The sequence below is a fragment of the Aquarana catesbeiana genome, linkage group LG10 (genome assembly GCF_042186555.1).
Source record: "Aquarana catesbeiana isolate 2022-GZ linkage group LG10, ASM4218655v1, whole genome shotgun sequence".
NCBI classification, from domain to species: domain Eukaryota; kingdom Metazoa; phylum Chordata; class Amphibia; order Anura; family Ranidae; genus Aquarana; species Aquarana catesbeiana.
The window spans coordinates 182,850,105-182,877,103 of NC_133333.1; the positions used below are offsets into that span (position 1 = coordinate 182,850,105).

At 41.5% G+C, this 26,999-nt stretch overlaps 1 protein-coding gene across 1 annotated transcript in view; it reads right to left on the reverse strand.

Moving 5' to 3' along the window:
* Positions 1–26,999, reverse strand: part of NOC2L (NOC2 like nucleolar associated transcriptional repressor) — a 221,289-nt gene that overhangs the window by 85,227 nt on the left and 109,063 nt on the right. The window contains exons 13-14 of the mRNA XM_073603046.1: positions 17,560–17,673; positions 16,083–16,184 (exon numbers count right to left, since the gene is read on the reverse strand). Coding sequence (XP_073459147.1) covers positions 16,083–16,184; positions 17,560–17,673 — 216 coding nt within the window. The remainder of the gene's footprint in view (positions 1–16,082; positions 16,185–17,559; positions 17,674–26,999) is intronic.

Below are 26,999 nucleotides of genomic sequence, written 5' to 3' on the forward strand. Positions count from 1 at the left end.
CCTCCCTATCACATGTGAGCAGCCAATGTGATTAGAGTCACACATGCAGGTGTATACACAGTGGTAAATGACTGCCCACTCCCTTCTTCCTCCTTCATTCCCACTAACCAGCTGAACACAATGGGGGTGGGATAGTACGTGTAGATTAATGGAGGCTTTGCCTCCCTAGTATTCTAAGACACAGTCCAAAGGGGCATGACACAGCCTGTGACTGGCAGAAATCTGCCCACACCACATTATTTCCAAAAAATAAGAAAGATTTAATTTCAAATATATATTTGTATGACATTTTAAAACAGTTTATAGATATACATTATTTTTACTCTTAATTTTTTGTTTTTTTGTTTCTAACATGTTACCAGCCGAGGACTAGAAGCTCCTCCTCGATTGGGAAAAAAGGTACTTAGAATTTTTTTTTAATTAAAATAATTAGAGTGCCATCATCCACATACAGAAATAGAAGGGTCAATTTATATTAAACTGTGTTTTTAGTATCACTTTAAGGTCAAATTCTGGTGAGTTACCCTGGCAAGCTGGGTGTTCAGTTATACACAGGTAACAGTGGTGGAGAAGGGAAGGATACATTGATACTTGAAAGAGTGGATTCACACTGGTGTGTTGATTTTCTTGAAGAAAAAGACATTATATTGCTTTAGTTATTGTTTCATTATTACTTAACACAAGATTGTTAACAGTTTGGACACTTTGGTTTGCACAGCAGTGGATTTATATTGTTTGGAAAGCAGTTTTGCACTGTATTTATTTTATCTGTGATTTAAAAAATAATGGAAAATTACAAGCGCGCCACCAATTAATATATATCGCGATACAATGTATACAACAGCTTTATCCACGTGATTTACCACTATTTTGGGGAAAAAATAAATAAAAAATTGTGATACATTGTTGTACCTAGTGTTTATATATCACAAATAAAGAGCAACTAAGTTACTCTATATACTAGTAACCTAATACCAACATATTAAAATGAAATCCTTTTCAGAATTGTGAAACAATTATGTGCCTTTTAGAACTAGTGTTATTTGTGAAAAAAGAAATTATGTTGATCTATGTGCTCAGCAATCTAATTGCTCCCACTTCACACACCAATTAAATTAATAATTGTTCCTCTGCAAAAAAAAATATTCTTATAAATATACACCCTCGTGATATATCAAGCAATAAAGTCCATGTGAGGATATCTTGTATTGTGGATCAACCATGAATCTTCCGCTTCCGCTTACAGCCACTTGCTCCATCCGACGCACGTTTCCCCTCAACAGGCTTCTACTGGGAGCGTTTCCCCTCAACAGGCTTCTACCATTCCCAGTAGAAGCCTGTTGAGGGGAAACGTGCGTCGGATGGAGCAAGTGGCTGTAATGCCATCACGTTTTATTCATTTTTTCCCCATGCAGTAAGAAGGCTCAACCCTCTGCTGCCTGTGCGCTATTGCTATTTTTTATCCGGTTCCCTTCGCTGTGCACAATTTGCGGTGTATTTTGCTGTGCAATTTGATTTCACTTTTTGGCTTGCAGTTCCTGGAATGCTGTGTTTTTAATGCTGTGCGCAATTGCTGTAGACTGATAAGTGACTTTTTATAAAAAATTTTATACATCTACACTATGGAGTCTCCCCTGTTTTGTCTTCATTGAGGAGTCTGGATATGTGGAGGATCCAGGGAAGATAATTGATCTCCCCTCCCGCAGTTGTGGAAATCAACACCTGAACCTTAAACAAGTGTCTGTTTGCTGTTCCACTGAAGGAAGAGAGGACAGCTTTCTGGAGTGTTACCCAAGTGGAGATCACAGAAGCCGGCAGGTAAATGCAACAAGCCTTTTAGATCTCCATAATCTGAGATCCAACAGATTCGGTAAGCGAGTATTTTTACTTTACCTAAAGTGGGAAGATCATCTGTGTGTGTCAAAGTGGAAGATTCATGGTTGATCCACAATACAAGATATCCTCACATGGACTTTATTGTTTATGATATATCACGAGGGTGTATATTTATAAGAATATTTTTTTTGCAGAGGAACAATTATTAATTTAATTGGTGTGTGAAGTGGGAGCAATTAGATAGCTGAGCACATAGATCAACATAATTTCTTTTTTCACAAATAACACTAGTTCTAAAAGGCACATAATTGTTTCACAATTCTGAAAAGGATTTCATTTTAATATGTTGGTATTAGGTTACTAGTATATAGAGTAACTTAGTTGCTCTTTATTTGTGATATATAAACACTAGGTACAACAATGTATCACAATTCTTATTTATTTTTTCATTTATTTTTTCACAAAAATAGTGGTAAATCACGTGGATAAAGCTGTTCTATAAATTTTATCACGATATATATTCATTGGTGGCGCGCTTGTAATTTTCCATTATTCTTTTGGGGTTTTTTTGTATTTTTGACTTACACGAGCAGCTGCACCTTTTTGGATCTTTATATGGTTAGTGCAAAATATATTCTTTTGACACATCTGTGATTTCAAAACTATTTGTGTTTCAATAATGATATGTGGGTGTTTATACACTAAATTATAGCTGCACTTCCTGTTTTTAAGGAGGTTATTGTGCAATTAATTACAATGATATACTTACGAGGATGAAGTCCCTGAGCTTCACACCAGGCAAATCTAGGTCTGATGCTAAAACTTCAGTAACATCACCTTCCTAATCTTCAGCAAGGTAAAATTTAGACACCTCCCCATCTCTGAAGCCCCTGGCTTCAACAGCCATTCCACGAAAGCCAGGGACTGTAAAGAAAGATGGACAATCAGAACTTGCAACAGGAGGTTGGTCGATCCGGCAGGGTCCACGACTCGCCCACCGACAAGTTTGCAATGTCGGAGAACCATGTTCTCCTGGGCCAGGCTACGGTGGTCAGAATCACCGGAATGTCTTCCACCCGAATCCTGCCAAGCAGACAAGGTAGAAATCATAACAGGACAAAGGCATAAATTAGGGAGAACTGATCCCATGGCATCACACTAAGGGGTCCCTAGTTCTGGATATAAATCTCTTCAACTTTATATTGAACGAGAATGCCAAACTATCTGCTTCTGGAGTGCCCCACCTTCGGCAGAGTTCCTCAAGCACCTCCGGGTGAAGAGCCCACTAACTTGACGTCAGATGTTGAGAACTGAGAAAATCCGCTTGACAATTTTGCACACCAAAAAACTTCAGAGGCGAAGAGGACTGCTCCCTCAGAAAGAAGTTGTCCAGGTAACTGACAGGTATACCAAGAACGTGTAGAAGCCAAAAGGACGATCAAACCGACATTACACCACCAAAAACGCCATGCAGAGAGTTCTGTGGCACCCCATACCCAGTGACTCTTACCAGATGGTGGGGACCACCTATGGCTAGGATGGTCAGACAAACAGGCAGAACAACCTCTGCAGGGTATTGGAAACCAGGAAGCCTCTGGAAGACACTTTAATGGTGGGGTATATCCTCCAATGTTATCACCCTCACAGTGGGATATTCAAGCCAGCCAAGAACAGGAGGTGGACCATATAAAAGAGAGCTCCAATAGTGTGATACTGTTTATGTAACTTTTATTGAAAGAAGAAGCCAAATGGCTACTTACAGCGGATAAAAACAATTGCGCATAGGGTAAAATCGTCTGCCGGTATTCCATTAATTTATGCCCAGAACGCAGAACATGCGCAGAACAGAAGGGCGCTACAGCTGATTTCCCAAGCTGGAGTGAAGTGACCATAGTGTATGCGCACAGGAGGCTTTTTTCGACAGGAGATACCATTTTACGGGCACAATTGAAAGCTATGCAAAGAGTGGAGGGACACTGTAGATGTCAGTGCCTCGCCACTGCAGGGCGGGTTGTGGGTGTGTTTTATCTGTGTTGCAACCCGCTCTTAGACACAGGCAAAACCCACCGTTCAACACACCAAACCCGCCCTGCAACACAGACAAAACGGGACCTTGAGCACATTGTAAACCCGCGGCGCAACAGCGAGGCACAATATGAAAAATAGGGTGTCCCTCCGCTGTTTGCATAGCATTCAATTGTGGTCGTCAAATGGTATCTCCCGTCAAAAAAAACCTCCTGCGATGTACGTGTGTGCTATGGTGACGTCACTGCAGCTGATCAGGAAATCAGCTGGAGTGCCCTTCCATTCTGCGCATGTGCGGGCACTTTTTGACGGAGGGCACAAATCGTCAGAACACCGGCAAACATAAGTCTATTACCCGCACTTCTGGGGTCACGTGGGGCGTGATGGCATCAGAGCGTAGCTTAGCGCACTTGAAAGTATTATGATGTTTTTCATGCACCAAGTGTGTCATATCACATCTAAGATTGAGTCTATAATCATCTTTTTAAGACTAGCATGATTTTTTGTTTAATGTTTCTGAGACAGTGTCTGCTAACAATATTGGTAGGACTATTTTGAGAGATGACATCAATTAGGGAGCTAGGGAGGAGGTGGAATCCTTATGGGTAGAGCTCCAAAGGGATGAAGCTAAGGGGAAAATAATACCGGGAGTATGATATAGGCCCCCTAACCTGGGAGGGAGGAGGGGGAGACTAACCTCCTATCACAATTTGGATTAGCAGCAAGGATGGGAAGTGTTATCATGGAGGATTTTAATTATCCAGACATAGACTGGGCGGAGGGAACCACGCATTCGTCTAAGGCTCACCAGTTCCTAAATGTCTTGCAGCAAAATTTCATGGTTCATAAGGTAGATGCACCAACTAGAAACAAGGAGTTATTAGATCAACAACACAGACCTGATAACGGATGTGGAAATACAGGGCAATTTAACTACTTCAATACCGCACGCCGTCATATGACATCCTTGACTTTGTGCGGGGATATCTGAAAGATGCCTGCAGCTACAGGCATCATTCAGATATCATTATTTGCAGCGGGCGATTCTGTGCATGATAAGAACGTTCATAACGGCAGTTCCGCCGCTTGATCGTTCTTATAGGCGACGGAAGGGAACCCCCCCTCCCGCCGCCATCCGGTGCTTCTCCGGGCTCTCCTGTGCCATCAGGGGCCTGGAGAAAGAATCGGACGCCGCCGGATGACGACCATTTCCGGTGACCAGATGGTCACCAGTCATCTCTATGACCGTCGGAGACCCGGGCGCAACGTTATGATGTCATGCCGAGACCCCGCATGTAAACAAAGCCCCGATCGTGGCTTTCAGCATGAGATCGATTAATTTTTTTTTCCAATCTCATGCTTTACAGCCTGGAGGAGAGATGTGGGGTCTTATTGACCCCGCATCTCTCCATAAAGAGGACCTGCCACGATAGATTCTTATTACAAGGGATGTTTACATTCCTTGTAATAGGAATAAAAGTGATCAAAAAAAATTAAATGTAAAAAAAAGTGTAAAAAAAAAAAAAAAAAAATTTTAAACGCCACTGTCCCCAGTAGCTTACGCTCAGAAGCGAACACACACGCAAGTCCCGCCCACATATGTAAACGGCGTTCAAACCACACATGTGAGGTATCCTCGTGTGCGTTAAAGGGAGAGTAACAATTCTAGCACTAGACCTCCTCTGTAACTTTAAACTGGTAACCTGTAAACATTTTTAAAGCGACGCCTATGGAGATTTTTAAGTACCGAAGTTTGGCGCCATTCCACGAGTGTGCGCAATTTTAAAGTGTGACATGTTGGGTATCTATTTACTCAGCGTAACATTATCTTTCACATTATACAAAAAAAATTGGGCTAACTTTACTGTTTTGTTATTTTTTAATTCATGAAACTTTTTTTCCAAAAAAAAAAAAGCGGTTTAAAAAATTATTGCGCAAATACCGTGCGAGATAAAAAGTTTCAAGGACCGCCATTTTATTCCCTAGGGTGTCTGTTAAAATATATATATATATATATATATATATATATATATATATATATATATATATATATATATATATAGTTTGGGGGTTCTGAGTAATTCTCTAGCAAAAAAATTATGATTTTTACATGTAGGAGAGGAGTGCCAGAATAGGCCCGGTATTGAAGGGGTTAAGGAACAGCGATCACAGGTCAATTGGCTTCAGTATAAATCACACAAATAGGAAACACAAAGACATTGAATTTCAAAAGAGCCAACTTCCTGAAACCATGAACCTTGCTAGAAGATATAAAATTGGGATAAAATATTAGAAACAAAGAACACGGAGGAGAGATGGGTTTTCTTTAAGAGCATATTAAATAAGGGCATTAGCCAGTGCATCCCATTGGGAAATAAATTTAAAAGAGCGAAAAAAAGTCCTGGATGGCTTAACTCTAATGTAAAAATGCATATAAAAGCAAAGCAGGCCTTCAAAAAATACTAGGCTGAGGGATCATCAGCATTCAGACTTTACAAAGAAGTCAACAAGACATGCAAGTGTGCCATTAGGGCAACTAAGATAGAACACAAAAGACACAGCGGAGGAGAGCAAAAAAAAAAAATCCCCAAAAATTCTTTAAGTATATAAACAGTAAAAAAGGGAGGACAGACCATATTGGCCCTATAAAAAATGAGGAAGGAGATCTGGTTACAAAGGATGGGGAGATGGTGAAGGTATTGAATTCATTCTTCTTCTCAGTCTTCACGAGGGAATCGGGGGGCTTTAGTAACCAAAACTGCAGTGTTTATCCTCATAACACATCACAGGAAGCACCCTCATGGCTAACAGAGGACAGAATTAGACTTGGGGAAACTTAGCATTAATAAATCACCAGGACCAGATGGCTTGCACCCGAGGGTACTTATGGAACTCAGTCAAGTACTCTGCCCGAAGCTACATCACTAATCTTGTCTCCAAATATCACCCAAATCGACCTCTCCGCTCTTCTCAAGACCTCCTGCTTTCAAGCTCTCTCATCTCCTTCTCCCATGCTCGTCTCCAGGATTTCTCTAGAGCCTCTCCCATCCTCTGGAACTCGCTACCTCCATATATCCGGCTATCCCCTACTCTTGCTACCTTCAAGCAATCCCTGAAAACTCATCTCTTCAGGAAAGCCTATCACGTCTCCAACTAATCTCCTACCACTTCCACCAGCTCATTCCCCACAGTTACAACCTTTTGTACCACCTGCCCCACCCTATTAGATTGTAAGCTCTTCTGAGCAGGGCCCTCTTAGTCCTATTGTATTGTATTATAACTGTATTGTCTCCCTTTTATATTGTAAAGCGCTGCGTAAACTGTTGGCGCTATATAAATCCCGAATAATAATAATAATAATAATAATAATAATTGCCAGACCATTGTTCCTAATTTTTACTGACAGTCTACTGACTGGAATGGTACCAGCTGATTGGAGAAAAGCCAATGTAGCACCAATATTTAAAAAAGGGCCAAAATACATCCCTGGGAATTACAGACCAGTTAGCCTAACATCAATAGTATGCAAGCTCTTGGAGGGGATAAGGAACTATATACACAAGATTTTAATAATGAAAACTGTAACATTAGCAGTAATCAGCATGGATTCATGAAGAATCGTTTTTGCCAAACCAATCTATTAACCTTCTATGAGGAGGTGAGCTGCCATCTAGATAAAGGAAGGCCCGTAGATGTGGTGTATCTGGATTTTGCGAAAGCATTTGACACAGTTCCCCATAAACGTTTACTGTACAAAGTAAGGTCCGCTGGCACGGACCACAGGGTGAGTACATGGGTTGACAACTGGCTACAAGGATGAGTTCAGAGGGTGGTGATAAATGGGGAGTACTCGGAATGGTCAGGGGTGGAAAGTGGGGTCCCCCAGGGTTCTGTGCTGGGACCAATCCTGTTTAATTTGTTCATAAATGACCTGGAGGATGGGGTAAACAGCTCAATCTCTGTATTTGCGGATGATGCTAAGCTAAGCAGGGCAATAACGTCTCCGCAGGATGTGAAAACCTTGCAAGAAGATCTGAACAAATTAATGGGGTGGGCAACTACATGACAAATGAGGTTAAATATAGAAAAATGTAAAATAATGCATTTGGGTGGCAAAAATATGAATGCAATCTACTCACTAGGGGGTGAACCTCTGGGGGAATCTAGGATGGAAAAGGACCTGGGAGTCCTAGTAGATGATAGACTCAGCAATGGCATGCAATGCCAAGCTGCTGCTAACAAAGCAAATAGAAAATTGGCATGCATTAAAAAGGGGATTAACTCCAGGGATGAGGTGATAATTCTCCCACTCTACAAGACTCTGGTCCGGCCGCACCTGGAGTATGCTGTCCAATTCTGGGCACCAGTCCTCAGGAAGGATGTGCTGGAAATGGAGCGAGTACAGAGAAGGGCAACAAAGCTAATAAAGGGTCTGGAGTATATTTGTTACAAAGAAAGGCTGCGAGCACTGAACTTATTCTCTCTGGAGAAGAGACACTTGAGAGGGGATAGGATTTCAATATACAAATACCATACTGGTGACCCCACAATAGGGATAAAACTTTTTTTTCGTGGAAGGGAGTTTAACCGCTTGCCGACCAGCCATTGTCATCATACTGCGGCAGGTCGGCACCATCCCGCGAGCCATCATAGCTATAAGTCGGCTCCTTTAAGCAGGATAGCAGGCACGTGCTGCACTGCGGGGGTGCCGATGCTCGTGGCCGAAGGTCGCAATGACTGCCGGCCACGAGAGGCAGAACAGGGACGTGTGTGTGTAAACGCACAAATCCCTGTTCTGTGAGGAGAGACAGATCGTGAGTTCCTAATAGCTAGGAATCACGATCTGTCATTTCCTCTAGGTCAGTCCCCTCCCCCTACAGTTAGAAACACACACAGGGAACACAGTTAACTCCTTGATCGCCCCCTAGTGTTAACCCCTTCCCTGTCAGTGAAATTCAGTGCATCTTTATAGCACTGATTGCTGTTATAAATGCCAATGGTCCCAAAAATGTGTCAAAAGTGTCTATGTGTCCGCCATAATGTTGTAGTCCTGATAAAAATCACAGATCGCCACCATTACTAATATATATATATATATATATATATATATATATATATATATATATATATATATATATACATATATATATATATATATACATATACACATATACACACACACATACATACACATATATAAAATAAAAATGCTATAAATCTATCCCCTATTTTGTAGACGCTATAACTTTTGCGCAAACAAATCAATATACGCTTATTGCGATTTTTGTTTACCAAAAATATGTAGAAGAAAACATATCGGCCTAAACTGAGAAAAAATTTGTTTAAAAAAAAAAAAATGGGGATATTTATTATAGCAAAAAGTACAAAATATTGTTTTTTTTTCAAAATTGTCGCTCTCTTTTTTGTTTATAGAGCAAAAAATAAAAACCGCATAGGTGATCAAATACCATACAAAAGAAAGCTCTATTTGTGGGGAAAAAAAGAATGTAAATTTTGTTTGGGTGCAGCGTCGAACGACCGCGCAATTGTCAGTTAAAACGACGCAGTGCCAAATCGCAAAAAATGGCCTGGTCATTCAGCAACCAAATCTTCCGGGGCTGAAGTGGTTAATAAGACACGTGGCCACTCGCTAAAATTAGAAGAAAAAGAGGTTTAACCTTAAACTGCGTAGAGGGTTCTTTACTGTAAAAGCAACAAGGATGTGCAATTCCCTTCCACAGGCGGTGGTTTCAGCAGGGGGGGAGCATCGATAGTTTAAAAAAAACTGTAAGACCCCTTTCACACCGAGCCGCCCCGGGTGTCAGCGGTAAAACGCAGCTATTTTTAGCGCTGCTTTACCGTCGTTTTAGTAGCGCTATTTGGCCGCTAGCGGGGCGGTTTTAACCCCCCGCTAGCAGCCGAAAAGGGGTTAAATCCGCCCGCAAAACACCGCCGGAGTGGCGTTTTGCCGGCGGTATCGCAGCGCTGCCCCATTGAGTTCAATGGGGAGCAGCGGTGGAGGAGCGGTGAAGTTCACCGCTCCAAAGAAGCTGTTGGCAGGACTGTTTCAGATGCCCTGCCAGCGCTCGGGCTTTCACACTGGAGTGCATGGAGCAGCTGTTTTAGGGCGGTTTGCATGCGCTATTTTTAACGCTATAGTGCCTGCAAAACGCCCTCAGTGTGAAAGGGGTCTTAGATAAGCACCCGAACAACCGCAACATACAGGGATATACAATGTAATACTGACATATAATCACACACATAGGTTGGACTTGATGGACTTTTCAACCTCACCTACTACGGTATCTATGACTCATGCCGAAACAGCAGTCCAAGTCAGCTGGGAGGAGAAAGGTGTAGATAACATTTGAGTGCTGTACCCTTAAAAAAAGGAGTTCGGTTATGCTTCAAGAACTCCTGCCTTGTGCGCCAGTGAACTGAGGTACAGCAGTAAACAAATATATATATATATATATATATATATATATATATATATATATACACATATACACATATACACACACACACACACACAGGCCACTTTATTAGGTACACCTGTTCAATTACTTGAAAAACACAAATTGCTAATCAGCCAATCACATGGCAACAACACAATGCATTTAGGCATCTAGACATGGTGAAAATGACTGCCGAAGTTCAAACCGTGCATTACAATAGGGAAGAAAGGGGATTTAAGTGACTTTGAATGTGGCTTAGTTGTTAGTGCAAGACATGCGGGTCTGAGTATTTCAAAAATTGCTGATCATCTGGGATTTTCACGCACAGCCATCTCTAGGGTTTACAGAGAATGGTCCGAAAATGAGAAAATATCCAGAGAGCGGCAGTTGTGTGGACGAAAACGACTTGTTGATGTCAGAGGGGAATGGGCAACAGTAACTCAAATAACCACTTATTACAACCAAGGTATGCAGAATACCTTTATATATTTACACACACATACATACATGCACACATTATATATATACACATATACACACACACACACACACACATATATATATATATATATATATATATACATACATATACACACACAGAATATATATATAAATATATATACATACACACAAATATATACACACACTGGCATTTGCAGTTCATCTGTGTCACTGATTATGCAATACACACCAGGTCCAAGACGGTGTCGCCAGTAGACCACTCTTCTCCGTTAATGCCAATTCTGGTTAACAGCACAGAGGGGGTGAAAGGAAGTGCTCCGCCTCCTGAATTTTGCCAAAAACCTCTTTGACCGCCCCCATTACTGCTATGAAATGCTTGGGGAAGCTAAACCATGGCATTTCAATAATCATGAGAAATAAAAAGTAAAAAACAAAAAGATTTATGAATTAGGGGAGGAGGGGGTACAAAGGGGCACAGCAGAGAAGGAAAGAGGGTACAAGCACAAACACCACTTTTCCCACTGGGAACAAGGATATCACCAGGGCACTTCCCATTCCATGCTACTATGCAGGGCCCCCAGGGGGGCCACTAATGCCTCAAAAGCCTTCAGGGACTTGACTCCCCAGTTGGTGATCACTGCCCTAGACCTGCGTATAGCAATCTGCAAGTCCACAAGACAATACATCATTTCACAAGGTCCCATTGTGCAGAGTCCAGTGCCGAAGGGCAGCATTACAGGCTGTCCCCACATGTCCAGCACAGGGTCCAGGTACAATTCCTCTTAGCAGATAGCCATAGAAAACAGATCTGGATAAGCCAGATTATTCCCAGATGGAAATCTTGAGAAAATAGCTAAAGAAAACATTTTTGTGAAGAGACTGCACAGATATGATCATCACCTATGACGCTTAAAAAAAAACAAACAAAAAAAAAAAAAAACTGAAGCTATGCCTAGCTGGAAGGGGATTTGCTGCCTCTATTGCAAGTGTCCAATAACCTGAAGGTGGCAGCATAACCCTATCACAATGGATATTAAAATACTTTGTGTCCTGGGATGTACAATAGGACTTTTGTATTCACCTGAAAATCCATTATATTGCCATCAGGAGAACTAAACACTAGCAAAAGTATCAATATATGCCTTTCTCCCACAATGGATAAGAGAAATAAAAATGGTTACCACCTACCTAATAAGCTTTACAAATACGTTATATTTCAGTTGGAATAGCGCTTATAAAACCAATACAATAGCTGCTGAAATACCTACGTTAACGCAAGGTTGCGGCAAAGTCAGGTTACAGTGATTTATTGGCAAGTCACACAGACATAACAGGGAATAGGAACAAACTGCTTTACTTGCATGGAAGAACTCTCCATCTTCTGTTATGCCCTGTGCACAGAACACCTGTAACTGAATACAGCTCATGCACGGAGTTGGTGAAACGAAGATTTGGAAGGGCTGAGACTAGGGTAAGAAGATTATATAAGAAATGCAAACCAGCATTTGGTATGTATTATAGAATAGCCACATGACATTAATCTGCTACAAATAATTTCACGTTTATATTAAGCCTCAAGGCTTAGTGTATACTGTTTAATAGTGCTTGTTTGCACTTAGTTGTAAGCTTGTTCAGTATGCTATGACATCTTTATCAAATGCTGGTAAATAAGTTGTTTAACAAGCTATGTTCCGGATTTTTGTGCTGCGGTAAATTATTTACTCAACGCCTCCATATAAAATGATGTGCTTTACTAAAAAGTTTATATAGATTTTAACTTGTTGAATGCAATAAAAACTAGAACTGATGTATCATGTGCCAGGGCTGTATAATCCATTCAGTGACCAGTACCCAAGACAGCAGGGTTACAGGAGGCAACGCCAAGAGTTAACACGTATATACTGTATTGAACTGTATTGAACTTATTCTGTTTTCACTTTCTGTCCTCCTCTAGACATTCTGTGGCTGAATTCAGAAAGATAAATTTCAGGGGACAGGGGAAGCACAGGATGTTGAGAAGTCCTAAGGCTTTTAAAGTTTAAAACGGGAAACAACTCCTCTTTCCTCATTTGGTAATTTGTACAGTGGAAAAGTAGTCTTGCTTATGAAATATAAAGCTGACTCCATGCTACCTCCAACCTGGTGCACATTCTGGTAGCAGTTTTTCTTAAAGTAATCACAACGTAGGAGACGGGGTTGAGAAAAGGGATTCATCATACAGGGGGTCCTTGCCTCATCTGGTGTGCCCTAATGCAATGCACAATTTGGGGTTCACATATACCTCATGTTTATTCCACTCATGCAGATAATCCTAGATTTACTGTTTAGACATGCAAGGATGACCCAATATTTGTAAATCAAATGTTCAAGCCTCTTACCAGAGGTAATATAGCTCATGTAACTAAACATGGTCAATATGTAATTACATCTGCTTTGCAAGCCATTCAATGTCTGATAGAAATTCAATCACCTGCTGCCCACACAAAGCCCACCTATTATAAACTACAGTGACTTAAAGCAGTATTAAAGTGTTATTAAACCTAAAAATGTTTTTTACCTTAAAAAGAAGAAGTCCAGCCAAAGCTCGTTTGGCTGTACTTCTCCTATGGATCACAGGAGTGGAACCATTCTGCAATCCTGTGACCCGTTTTCAACAGAGAGCAGACTGAAGTCAGCTCTCTGCTGATGTCAGTCCAGGCACTGCGTCATCCCGACAATGGGACTCTGGATCCACCAGGTGCCTGGACTGACACCTGTCTCAGGCTCTCAGCGAGCCACTGAGAGCCTGAGGCGGCCCGCTCCACTCCCTCCACAGCTCAGCGCTCCAGTGAGCGAGAAGGGAGAAGATCAGAAAGCTGCTGATTGACAGTCAGCAGCGCAGGGAGCTGTGAGAACCGAGCCATACGCTGTGATCGATCACCCGGTTCGTAGTGGTGCCAGGGGACCGTTGATGCATCCACCTAGGTAAGTATGAAACTGAAAAAAAATAAATCCTTATTTCTCTTTTAATGCATTGTTTGCATTAGGGTAAAAACTTTTCAGTTTCTCTGTGCCCCCCCCCCCCCCCCCCTGTGTGAAGTGGAAGAGGGGGGGAGAAGAGATCAGCGCTGTGCAGGGCTGCATCTATTGTCCCCTTATTTCCACTTTACACAGCACTCAAGCAGCAGCAGAAGCCATTGGCTCTTGCTGCTGTCAATCAGATGCTCTTGGAAGTGGAAGGAAGTGGGGGGTGGGCCTAAGTCACACTCTGCATGTCTATTGAGCGCGGTTCTAAAGACACACAGGTTGTTAGCGCGCAGTCTACGTATCCCATAGTCAGCTGCTGGCTATGGTAGTCCCCAAGAAGAAGAGGAGCCAAGATCACCGCCAAGGACCCAGAAGAGGAGGATTGGGGCCACTCTGTGCAATACCACTGCACAGAGCAGGTAAGTATAACAATGTTTGTTACTAAAGTCAGCATTTTTTTTTTTTTTTTTATTGAAATAACACTTTAAGCCCAAAAGCAAAAAAGTTTATTTATATTGCAGCTTACCAATTCTTAGTTGTGATGGCTGCATTAGTTTCCTTTTTAAGGCTTTCTTCTATTTTCAGCTCCATCAGTATGCATCAGCTTAAATGGATAAGACAAACCACTTAACACTGGTAGCGGTGATTCAAATGATCAGCTTTTAATTCATGCAAAACCTTTATCCCAAAAAAGGAAAAAAAACTGTTTGCTGTAACTGATTATAAAATATGAGCTGGGGCTTGGTTTCAAATTGTTAGTGGTTTTAAATCTAATACATGTAACAGTCTACTCTCCCTCCTCAACCCCTGACCGACAACGCGGGCAGTATGCTGTGCCTACCCTGCTCATTCCTGCAGAGCTGTGTCTCATTAATACAAGAGGTGTGTTACTGGCCAGATCATCAAGTGAAAAGAGGGGAAAAAAGCCAAAGAAAAGAAAACAGATGCAGCCACCACATCTAATGCTTGGGAAGCTGAAATATATTATGGTTTTGCTTTTAATGCTGCTTTAATTTGCCCAACCATAGTTTTTTTTATTTGTATTTACTATAAAATCATGCTAAAACAACAAGAAAAAAAAAAATACAAAGCTTTGTGTATATGGGAACTGAGACAATGCCACAGTCCAATCTACTACTACTTGCACATAGGGCCTGCAGGTCTTCATAATGCTGCCTGAATAATTCAAAACCTGGGCAATAAAGTTCACACAGGTTCAAGATCCATAAATTTAGCCTGTGTTCATTTCATAACGGATGTAGCTGTACTTTTAATAAAACCTATTATTGCCTTTTTTGCCCTGTGCTTCTTTAACAGCTGTGGTTATAGGCCTAGGACACTATATTCAGCTTGCTTGTCTTCACTGTCACTACAATTAAGACGTGAGAACAAGATCGAAATCTGCTTCAGATACCTGCTTGGTTTAATGTCATTTCTACAATAATGTACTTGCATAATAAATGGAGATCACAAACTGCTAGAAACACAAAATCCCTTCATATAGGTTTCCCTAACAGCTACCCATCACCCCTCACGCCATATAATTCAAGACAGCAGAAGCAAGTCTAGATGGATCCTTACTAGCTGGCTCATTCTCATTTCTAGCTTGGAAACAAGTGCTCCCTACCTGTAGCTAAACATACAGCATGCCAGGGCTGTTTTTTTCAAAAGTTGATAAGAGAAATATTTATGGCCCAACATTAAAAACATTAAAACAAACAGCTATGGGGAGCAATTGCCTTGCTCCAGTGAAGACACATACAAGTTAATTTAAAAAGAGCAAAGCTCAGACTGCCATAGGCTGGTGATGGCAACTCTCACAGGGAAAGGCCAGGGGTAAAAGGAATATTTGCAAAGTAGCCTGGGGTCATTGGATGTATTAAAATAGCTAATGAATTTTTAAAGCACCGTTAAGCTTAGAGTTAAATCCCAATATACATTCCAGGCACCCCATTTATTGGGTTCAATGAATGCAACAGAAAGCAATAACAAGGTATGTACCAGATGAACTAAGTGTGGCTAAAAGCAGATGTTTTGACACTGCCTCAGCACTTAATGCATGACCTCTAATACAGTGACTTTTCCCACATGTGATTTTTTTTTCTAAAAAACAAACCAAAATGAATCCATCATTTCACAGAACTTCATTGTGACCATTGGTACATTTATGTTATGTTAGCAAAGCTCACATGACAGTTTTTCACTGTATACATTTTCTTAAAATAAGTACCATGCTAAGAAATTATACTATGGCCCTTTTTGGAGTAGCTATACAGTAATAACTAGCCAACATACCTGGATTATACAGGGCAGAGCCAGCTCAGGGAACCCAATGCAGTAAGCCTGGGTATGTAAATATTCCATTGTCAAATCATAGACTTGGTCAATTAGCCCATCCTACAAAGAAAAAAAAAAAAAAAAAAAAAAGAGGAAAGGTTTGTTAGATGAATTCTATAAATAATCTTAGGCAAGTGTAGGTGGTGAAAATTCTGTTCTTTGAAAAGTTTTTAATTAGAAAACGACACTGAGGCAGCCAAATTTACACATGCTGAGCTTCCTGGTTATCTTCAGCATAGTGATTGTATTTTATTTGCCTCTCAGCAATTCTCAAAAGCACTATGGTTTATTGTAGCCATTAATGGGCAGATTATAAATAATGTTACCAATTTTGAACATCACTTGAGATAGTAGTTTCTGACTGATAACGGCAGATTAGCCGGGGCCCTTGGGTCTATAGAGTTTTATCATCTCACAAAGGAGAATTTTCATCTTGTAGGAAAAAGCTCTCTGCAATCCTAATCCCTCAATCCCTTATGAAGATGAGAGAAATAGTAAAGTACAGCGTGCACTACTATGCCCACAAAGGAAAATTTGAGGCAGGTCCTGATGCTCAAGAATGAGTAGGTATCTTCATCTAGTAGTGCTCCTGCTGTGTTCACATTAGAAATCTGAGAAATCTGCTGATTCACTGCTGAGAGGAAGAATCGCCATGAGCTGAGCTGCTGCTGAGTCACTGCTTGAAGGGCAGAAGGGTGAGCTATGCTGCTGAGAGAAGTTAAAGCAGAATTCCAACTTCAACCTACCTATTCTTAAAAAAGTCCACCCTCCCCCCAACACCTATGCTGACAAACATAAAAAAAAAAAAAAAAATGTATATACATACCTATTGTCAGCCCGCTCTGATCACATGATCCCCAGTGTCAGCTGCTGGGGAAAAGGAGAGAGCGCTCGACAATGGCTTGGAAAGTCTGTTACCCATACCTTTCTCTCCCCTGCAGCTAACACTGGCTGACACAGGAGAGATGGATCAGGTGAAAGGACCAAAGCAGACAGAAAATAGGCAAGTATATACAAAAATCACCACACAGTGGTTCTTTTCTATACCCACAGCAGGTTAGTCAGCAATGGCAGCAGGATGGGGGAAAGAACATGTTTAAGAGTATTTAGGTTTAGGCTGGAATTCTACATAAGGATAACGATACATTATAAGGATTTCAGCACTTCTGCTATAAATTTTGAGTCAAGGCTTGTTTTAAAAATTATTTACCGTTTGTTTAGAATATTTATATATAAATACTTAAATAAATTGTACTGGTCTAGGACCAGAGAAAAGATGGGAATAAGAGCCTACTATCACCCAAGACTAATGCGACCCAAAGTATTACATGTTAGAATTGTCTTTCATCATGCCACGGATATATTGTTTAAAATCACACCATGAAATAGCACATGGGTGAAAAGAAATCTTATGTTAATAGAACAAAAACTTTACCCTAAACACTTTTTCCTGTAAGTTGGTGTTGGACAATTTCAGGATGACGGCAAAGTTGATAGGTTTTACACTGATTCTTCCTGGCCTCTTGTTAAAGTTCATTTGCTGAAAAATCTGCAATAAAAAGAAAACACAAGGTTTAGTAGCTTCGGTAAAAAAGATGTCATTTCATAAAGCACATACCGTAATCAGGACACCAGAACACACGCACAAGCTTGCATGTTTTTTTATCAAGATGCAGGCCTCTCTTCTAGGTAATGAATATTGATACATTTGTTTTAATTGTTTAAATGTTATATCATGTTATTAAACCATCTATGCTGACACAAGCACACAAATCACAGCTTTAACAAGGTTAAAGAGGTTGTAAAGTCGGAAGGTTTTTCATCATAATGCATTCTATGTATTAAGATAAAAAAAGCCTTCTATGTGCAGTAGCCCCCCTAATACTTACCTGAGCGCCATCTCTGTCCAGCGATGTCCGGGACTCTCCCTCCTGATTGACTGAGACATAGCAGTTGCACTATTGGCTCCCGCTGCTGTCAAAGTCATATAGCCAATCAGGAGAGAGATGGGGGCCGGGGCCGAGCCGCAGCTCCATATCTGAAAATATAAAAACGGAGCGGTGACTTGGCTCGGGTGTCCCCATAGCAAGCTGCTTGCTGTGGGGTGCACTCAACAGGAGGGAGAGGCCAGTGCCACAGAAGAGGGACCAGAGAACAGGAGGATCTGGGCTGCTTTTTGCAAAACCACTACACAGAGCAGGTAAGTATAACATGTTTTTTTTTTTTTTCTTCTATAAAAATAACAAAGACTTTACAATCCCTTTAAGACCTTGTGTCAGAATTGTATTGCTGTTGGTGTGCTTGTTTAGAAGAGTTCCCCCTGCTTCCTCCTGTCCAAAGGGAAAAACATCCAACAGATGAAATGAAAAAATATAGTTGTCTCCACGTACATACAGTATCTCACAAAAGTTAGTACACCCCTCACATTTTTGTAAATATTTTATTTTATCTTTTCATGTGACAACACTGCAGAAATGACACTTTGCTACAATGTAAAGTAGAGAGTGTACAGGTTGCAGAATGGTGTAAATTTGCTGTCCCCTTAAAATAACTCAACACACAGCATGTCTAAACTGCTGGCAACAAAAGTGAGTACACCGACTAAGTGAAAATGTCCAAATTGGTCCCAAAGTGTCAATATTTTGTGTGGCCACCATTATTTTCCAGCACTGCCTTAACCCTCTTGGGCATGGAGTTCCCCAGAGCTTCACAGGTCCTTTTCTACTCATCCATGAAGACATCACAGAGCTGGTGGATGTTAGGGACCTTGCGCTCCTCCACCTTCCGTTTAAGGATGCCCCACAGATGCTCAATAGGGTTTAGGTCTGGAGACATGCTTGGCCAATCCATCACTTTTACCCTCAGCTTCTTTAGCAAGGCAGTGGTTGTCTTGGAGGTGTGTTTGGGATCATTATGTTGGAATACCGCCCTGCGGCCCAGTCTCCGAAGGGAGGGCATCATTATCTGCTTCAGTATGTCACAGTACATGATGGCATTCATGGTTCCCTCAATGAACTGTAGCTCCTCAGTGCCGGCAGCACTCATGCAGCACCAAACCATGACACTCCCACCACCATGCTTGACTGTAGGCAAGACACTTGTCTTTGTACTCCTCACCTGGTTGCCGCTACACACACTTGACACCATCTGAACCAAATAAGTTTGTCTTGGTCTCATCAGACCACAGGATATGGTTCCAGTAATCCATGTCCTTAGTCTGCTTGTCTTCAGCAAACTGTTTGTGGGCATTCTTGTGCATCATCTTTAGAAGAGGCTTCCTTCTGGAAGGACAGCCATGCAGACCGATTTGATGCAGTGTGAGGCGTATGGTCTGAGCACCGACAGGCTGACCCCCCACCCCTTCAACCTCTGCAGAAACGCTGGCAGCACTCATACGTCTATTTCCCAATGACAACCTCTGGATATGATCCTGAGCACATGCACCCAACTTCTTTGGTCGACAATGGTGAGGCCTGTTCTGAGTGGAACCTGTCCTGTTAAACTGATGTATGGTCTTGTGTATATAATTATTCCTGCGCTATCATGTGTGTTACAGCAGAGCTATTAGGAAAAGCTGCCTGCACCGAATAGGTTACAACCAGACTCTGCTAGCAGATGGATGAATAAATAAAGTGGTGCTGCGCTAATACTAGCAAGAACACAAATAATGGTAATAATAATATATATCTAGTGGGCTGATTGAACACACTAAGGTATAGACAAATAAAAAAGTAAAACCAATTATGAATAATATGTGATCACTCTTGCGTAAAAAACATAACACTAAGAAAGGAAAAAAGTACAAAGTGCACTATTGCTATATATAATAATAACCATCAATAAATCTCCATAACCAAAAATTACACTGTGAAAATCCCAAAATTGTAGTAGCAAATGTAGGAGTAACAACTCCTATATAAAGTGCTAAAAATACCATATAATAGTGAATTACAGCGTGCAACATACATGCAACACACAAAGTGACTTGTGCAACAGTAAAAACAACGTGATAATGAGGCAAAAATTGTCAAATCAATCAATGTGCTTCAGCATATAAAAAGTCCTCCTTCGTAGAGTGACACCAACTTCCTAACATGCATATGTTGCAGTGAAGTGCTCAAATGTAAAAAAAAAAAATGGTGCTCCTCTTCATGTTCACACACACACACTAGTAAGTAGTGGCCCCTTACCTTAAGGTAATGGGGTAACCGCATATGACTAGTATTGGGAATACCATCCTTTAAGTATCTCCTCTATCCTCACGGTCCTAGTCCCGGAGCAAAATTCCCTCAGATGATGGGGGGGCACGGAAATAGAAAGAAGGAAGGTCCCAAATAGTGTGATATTGTAGGGCTAAAACTGGCTTTTATTGATAAAAAACATGGGTACTCACAATAAAACAATGAGAGAATGGCTTATCTCCGACAAGCTCGTAAGCCTCAATCAGTATAGGTGCCTGTCCTGTCCCAATGTATGGTCTTGGCCACTGTGCTGCAGCTCAGTTTCAGGGTCCTGGCAATCTTCTTATAGCCTAGGCCATATTTATGTAGAGCAACAATTAGTTTTTCAGCTGTTGAACTTCCAGTGACCAGTATGAGAGAGTGAGAGCGATAACATCAAATTTTACACAACTGCTCCCCAGTCACACCTGAGACCTTGTAACACTAACGAGTCACATGACACCGGGGAGAGAAAATGGCTAATTGGGCCCAATTTGGACATTTTACTTAGGAGTGTAATCACTTTTGTTGCTAGCGGTTTAGACATTAATGGCTGTGTGTTGAGTTATTTTGAGGGGACAGCAAATTTACATTGTTATACAAGATGTACACTCACTACTATACACTGTAGCAAAGTGTCATTTCTTCAGTGTTGTCACATAAAAAGATATAACATATTTACAAAAATGTGAGGGGTGTACTCAATTTTGTGAGATACTGCATAACAGGGATATGAAATTAGTGGACCTCCAGCGGTCCCATCATGCCTCTGCCTCTGGGTGTCATGCTTGTGGCTGTCAGTCTTGCTATGCCTCATGGGACTTGTAGTTCTGCAACAGCTGGAGGTCCGCTAATTGCACAATCACACCGATAATAAGTGAATCAAGTGGATCTCTTACATTTATTTAAAAATACACAGAAGACTCTTTATTCTATTTAAACAAGCTTTAAGCAGCTTTAGCATTGCTCGATCAGTATTCAGTACTCTCACCGTGGAACTGAAGGCTGCAATAAAGTGCCCAAGGACTAGAATGCGGTACTAAGATGTGAGAAGCTTTTCAACGCTTGCTGAGTACACCATTCTTCAACCTAGCATTTGTCAATCCCTGAGCCAATCAGTGCGCCTTTTTAATTGGAAGACTAAAAAAGGCCTTATACAGCCTGATTCTGAATTGAGCACTAGTAGTGAAAACTGGGCTTTGTAGAACTCTTCAATAATAAGCAGCACTTTCAACAGTCATTAACAAAACTCCAGCTTACCAAAGGGCTTGTAAGGACCAAGAGTGGTTTGTCTTAAGAGGTATTCAAACTTATATTTCTATATCAGCCCCTTTTTTCACACAGCATGTTATCCCATTAAATCCCAATTGGAATTCCCTAGATGTGTGGTGAAAGGGTCACAAGAAATAAATTGTCATAAGTACATAACAAACTTCTAAAAATCACTATGGGATGGAATTTTTGTACCCTGGTTTCCTGAGTTACCTTTCTATGGGTACCATAAGAGGAGCCCAATACCACAGGCTCACATTAAGTAACAGGTAACCAAAACTCAGGCAAATTAAAGTTGGATTAAAAAAAAAATCCGACAGGCAGTATTTTTATGGCAGAAGAGACTGAGGTTTCCTCCTGCACATCAGCGGTAATGTACACTGTCGCAAATGCATATCTCAGAGTTCATTATGGTACTTGCTCTGTGGCATGGTGATGTGATTTCCATGTGCATGTGAGGGAGTGAAGCCATCATGACCCGGCCATTTAAGCGGCCGAACAGAGCCGACCCTGAAGGGAAAACCAGATAAAGAAGGAAGCGCCCCCACATCGACAGCGCAGTGCTGGAGGCATCCTTTGACAGGTTTCATAATGGTGTCACTAAGAAATTGGGTTTCACATTATTGCATAAAGATGCAGGGGGGGCAAGATGTAAAAACTAAATCATAACAAATTTACTACCGTTTTAAGCTGCCAATGTGATGTTGGCATTAAAAGCAAGAATAAAACAGTGGGAAGACCTATTGTTCACACTTCTAGTAGGGAGTTACTGGAGGCAGGACATTAACCATTTCAGACCCGAGCCTTTTTTTTTTTTTTACACTTGTTAAGTTAAAATAAGGTTTTTTTGCTAGAAAATTACTTAGAACCCCCAAACATCATATATTTTTTTCTAACACCCTAGAGAATAAAATGGCGGTCGTTGCAATATTTTCTGTCACACCGTATTTGCGCAGCAGTCTTACAAGCGCACTTTGTTTGGAAAAAAAATACACTTTTTTGAATTAAAAAATAAGACAACAGTAAAGTTAGCCCAATTTTTTTTTATACTGTGAAACGCCGATTAAACTGATACCCAACATGTCATGCTTCAAAATTGCGCCCGCTCGTGGAATGGCGACAAACTTTTACCCTTAAAAAGCTCCATAGGTGATGTTTCAAAATTTCTACAGGTTACTAGTTTTGAGTTACAGAGGAGGTCTAGGGCTAGAATTATTGCTCTTGCTCCAACAATCGCAGTGATACCTCACATGTGTGGTTTGAACACCGTTTTCATATGCGGGCGCTACTCACGTATGCGTTCGCTTCTGTGCACAAGCTCGTCGGGACGAGGCGCTTTAAAAAAAATTTGGGCCTGCCACCGCTAGATGTCTGGCCCAGTCAGTGCCTGTGATTAATTCACGGGCACTTGATCTGCAGACATTTTTGCCGCTGTCCTCTTCATTGGACAGCAGCCGGTATCACAGGGCTGGATGGGGGCAAGAAGAACTGGAGTTAACTTTTCACATTACACAGCAGGTGATTAGTTGCCGGGCGATCCTAGCAACCAATCACCAGCCTGTTAACTTTTCCCATTAACCAGCAGTTCTCGCCCCCATCCAGCCATGTGATATCTATCTCTGCTCACGGTACACCTGTGTAAGGTAGGAGAGTTCTACCTACACAGTGTGTGTGGGGTGGTGGGGGGTAGAGGACACTATGGGGAGTACAGAGGACACAATCTTGGGGACAGAGGACACTACGGGGGGGGGGGGGGGGGACACCGCTTTGGGGGCATAGGAAACTTGCTACAGGGAGAGGAGGCAGAGAACACTATGGGAGTGATGTGAAGGAGGACAGAGGACACTGCTATGGGGTACAGACACTAATGGGGGGGACCCTATTAGGGATCCCATAACCCCTGGGGGACAGGGACCCCATCTCCAGACCATGCTGGCTGGCAGGGCTGGCGTCAGCTACCCTTGGGTGCCAGGATGGGGGAGGGGGCAGTAAAATCCGTATCCCCAGCCACATGCTCCTTCAGGGTGAACTGGCTTTGTATTAGTGAAGCACCTTAAAGTGAGGTAAACCTGTACTGTTATTACTATGTTATGATTATTATTATCTTTATTAGCAGGTGAATGTGGCCCTCCATGCATTTACATACATTAAATCTAGCCCTTAAGTGGAAAAAGGTTTCTGACCCCTGTATTAAAACAAAAAGATAAAATTTTACACTTTCAGATAAAGCTATCAATCCCTGATTCAGCAAGCAGATCTGGAAGATGTCAGTTACAAAGCACATATCTTCCTTCAAACAATATATTACTGCAACAGTTGTTAAAGTGGTTGTAAACCCTAGAAAAAACAAACAAACAAAAAACCTGCAAAGGTATAATGAGCTAGTATGCATAGCATATCAGCTCATTATGAATTCCTTACCTGAGATCGAAGCCCCCGCAGCCATGCTCGTACACCGCTGCGGCGGCCGACATCGCTCCTGGAGTCACTTCCAGGTAGCGCGGACTCCGACGCTGTGATTGGTCAAAGCCGCGAAGACATCACTCCCGCGCATGCGCGCGGGAGCCGCCGGTGAAGGCATTGTCTAACTGAAGCAATGTCGTTACTTCAGTGCGCATGTGCAAATGACGTCGGCACATGCAAATACAGGGGATATCTCCTAAATCGTGCAGGTTTAGGAGATATCCAGTGTAGCTGGAAAAGTGGTTGTAAAGGGTTTACAACCACTTTAAAATAAGTTAGTTGGGTAAAATAAAAATAAAATAGAAACACAAACTGGTTAGCAAAACTATTGCGGTTTGTTAAACAATACAGAATTCAAACGTCCTAGTGCTGTGAACATTAGCTGGTATAAATGTCTATTTGAAAATACTGTAGTGAATAGTTGTATGAGCTATATAATATACAGCACAGCATTCAGAGTGGAGTTGTGCACAATGTGTAAAATAATGTCCAACACACAGAACTGCCGCTCCTCTGAAAAGCGAGTTGGGGGTGGTAAAAACGGCTCAACCTTTTGGTTTTACCATCCCCCAACCTCAAATGTGAACGAGCCCTTTGTTCCCATCTGTTTGGCTGCTTGCTGCATGTAGGGCAGGCCATTCCTCTCAATGGTCTGCCCTACCTAGAGAAACGCAGGGAAAGAAATCAACTACCTTTTCGCTAAAATTGTGCCGCATCAAAAATGCACCGCATTTGCCAATGCGTGGAGGGTACCAAAAAGAACTAATGGCATTCCTGCGTGTCTGCTAAAGAGCAGCACGTTTGTGTAAGTTTTCCGTGCCACGCAGTAATGTGATCCAAGCCTTACACTGGTTGTACCTCAAGACTGGAAATACTTAAAGCGGGATTCCACCCAAATTTTTAACTTAATCTTACCCCCTTCAGTTAATTGCATAGATGTTCAAATGCCGCACGAAAAAAAAATGTATCGCTGTAATTACCTTTATATTGTACTTTATTGTGACACTTCCTGTCTCTCCTCCCATGGGAGTAGGCGTGTTTATTGCCTTTCCCCGGCGCCACACTGTCTCCTGGGAGCTTAGTGTCGGGCTTCCCAAGATTCAGTGCGGAAACAATGATCATGCGTGTGAACAAGCTGTGAATGAACAGCATTCACCGCATCCAGGAAATCAATGCTTGTGGGCGTCACATGCCCACAAGCAAGATGGAAACAGCCAGCATCACATTTTTTAAGTTATTCTTCAGTACGAAAACAGACAGAGGCGGAAATATTACACCCAAACTGTGAGTATTATTTTGGGGTTAGCAAAGTGTCTCAATGACCTAAAAAAAAAAAAAAAAAAAAAGAAGATTGGTCACCGGACTCCAGCTTTAAGGGCGCCTTAACTGGAAAAAAGGTTGAGGAACACTGGTTTAGCCACAGGCAGCCTGCATTTTGGCCAATTTAGCAGGAATTCGAGCTGTGGGTGGCCAATTTAATTTCTTGACCACACTGATAGGAGGAGATAAACAACATACTAAGCTATGCATAAAGGAGGGCACCCAACTGTCAGACAAGCATTTCAAGTCTAGAGAGAAGTTGGAAGCAATGTTAACATTTGTATCTGTTATGAAAATGTATAAACTCATAAACTACCTAGGGTTTCAGGGTTAGCAGCCCTTGAATTGTGCACAGATGTGATTTTCAACTGGTCACCTGCACGGAAAACCTAGGGGGTGCAAGGGTTAACATGGATTTGGTAGATTTCTGCTTAACTGCTGGAACATTTCTGAAACACTTCCTGTTAGGTGCGCCCAGTAAGAGGCTTCCACTGTGAATTCAATCATTTAATTAGAAAATGGTTCTTGTAAAACCATTAGTGAAGGGAATCTTTAAAACCTCCCGTCTGGTTGCAAAAGGGCATAGTCGGCGTGGAGACTTTACAACCTGAGGAGTCTCGAGCAGATTAACAGCTCCTGCTTTCTCCATTCACTCCGTCCCCCAATACCACAAACTAGGCACACCATCCAATTTCTTCTAGAAAATAATCTACAAAAATATTTGAAGTGATTCAATCCTTCCTACTAGCCTTAGAAGTCCTTAACAGCTTAAGCATTCTAACAAGGAAAAACAACAGCTATTGCTAGGATATAATATATATTTGGCACTGACAATTAAAAGGGCTACAACTTTCCTCAGGTAAAGAAGCATTTAAGTATAGAAAAGCAGGATTTTTTTTTTTATAAGGAGGAACTGCTAAAATAAAATACAACTAATTTACCAGTCAATACCTGGCACTCTAAAAAAAAAATTTAACAGTTTACCTAACCGTGTACATCTGGACAAAAAAAAATGCTGTACACATCTATGCAACACATGCCAATACCCCAAGAATTGTATCTTTAAGTATGCTGCAAATAAAGAAAAACAACTATCAATCCTGTCAAAACCCAAGGAGTTTCTGACTGCTGCAGTTAGCGGACACTAGTGCCTCCAATGTACTTATATCCCAAGCAGTGCTCTCAGCTATCCTCTGTTGGACTACAGGACCCCACATTTCCATAAGATAAGGGGAAGGTATTTTGTATTCCAGAAGAGGAGAACTATGGCAAGGCTCACAACACTTCAAGGGATTTCAGTGCAGCAGATGCAGTGTTGTTGACTCAAAGGAAGTTAGGAGCTCAACTGACCTCTGGCAGGGTGTTTTCCCTACTTGCAACATATTAAAAAGATACAAAACTTAGGAAAATGGATTTGTATCAAAGAGAAGAACCAATTTTTATAATGTTTTTAATATACAGTGATTTTGCCCTGACAGATACTTCAGCATGCAATGGTAAAGTGGAATATTCTAGTGTTCTTCAACCTTTTTCTAGTCAAGGTACCCTTGATAAATATAAGTCGCGAGGCACCCCAGTCTAAGGCTTTGTTCACATTACC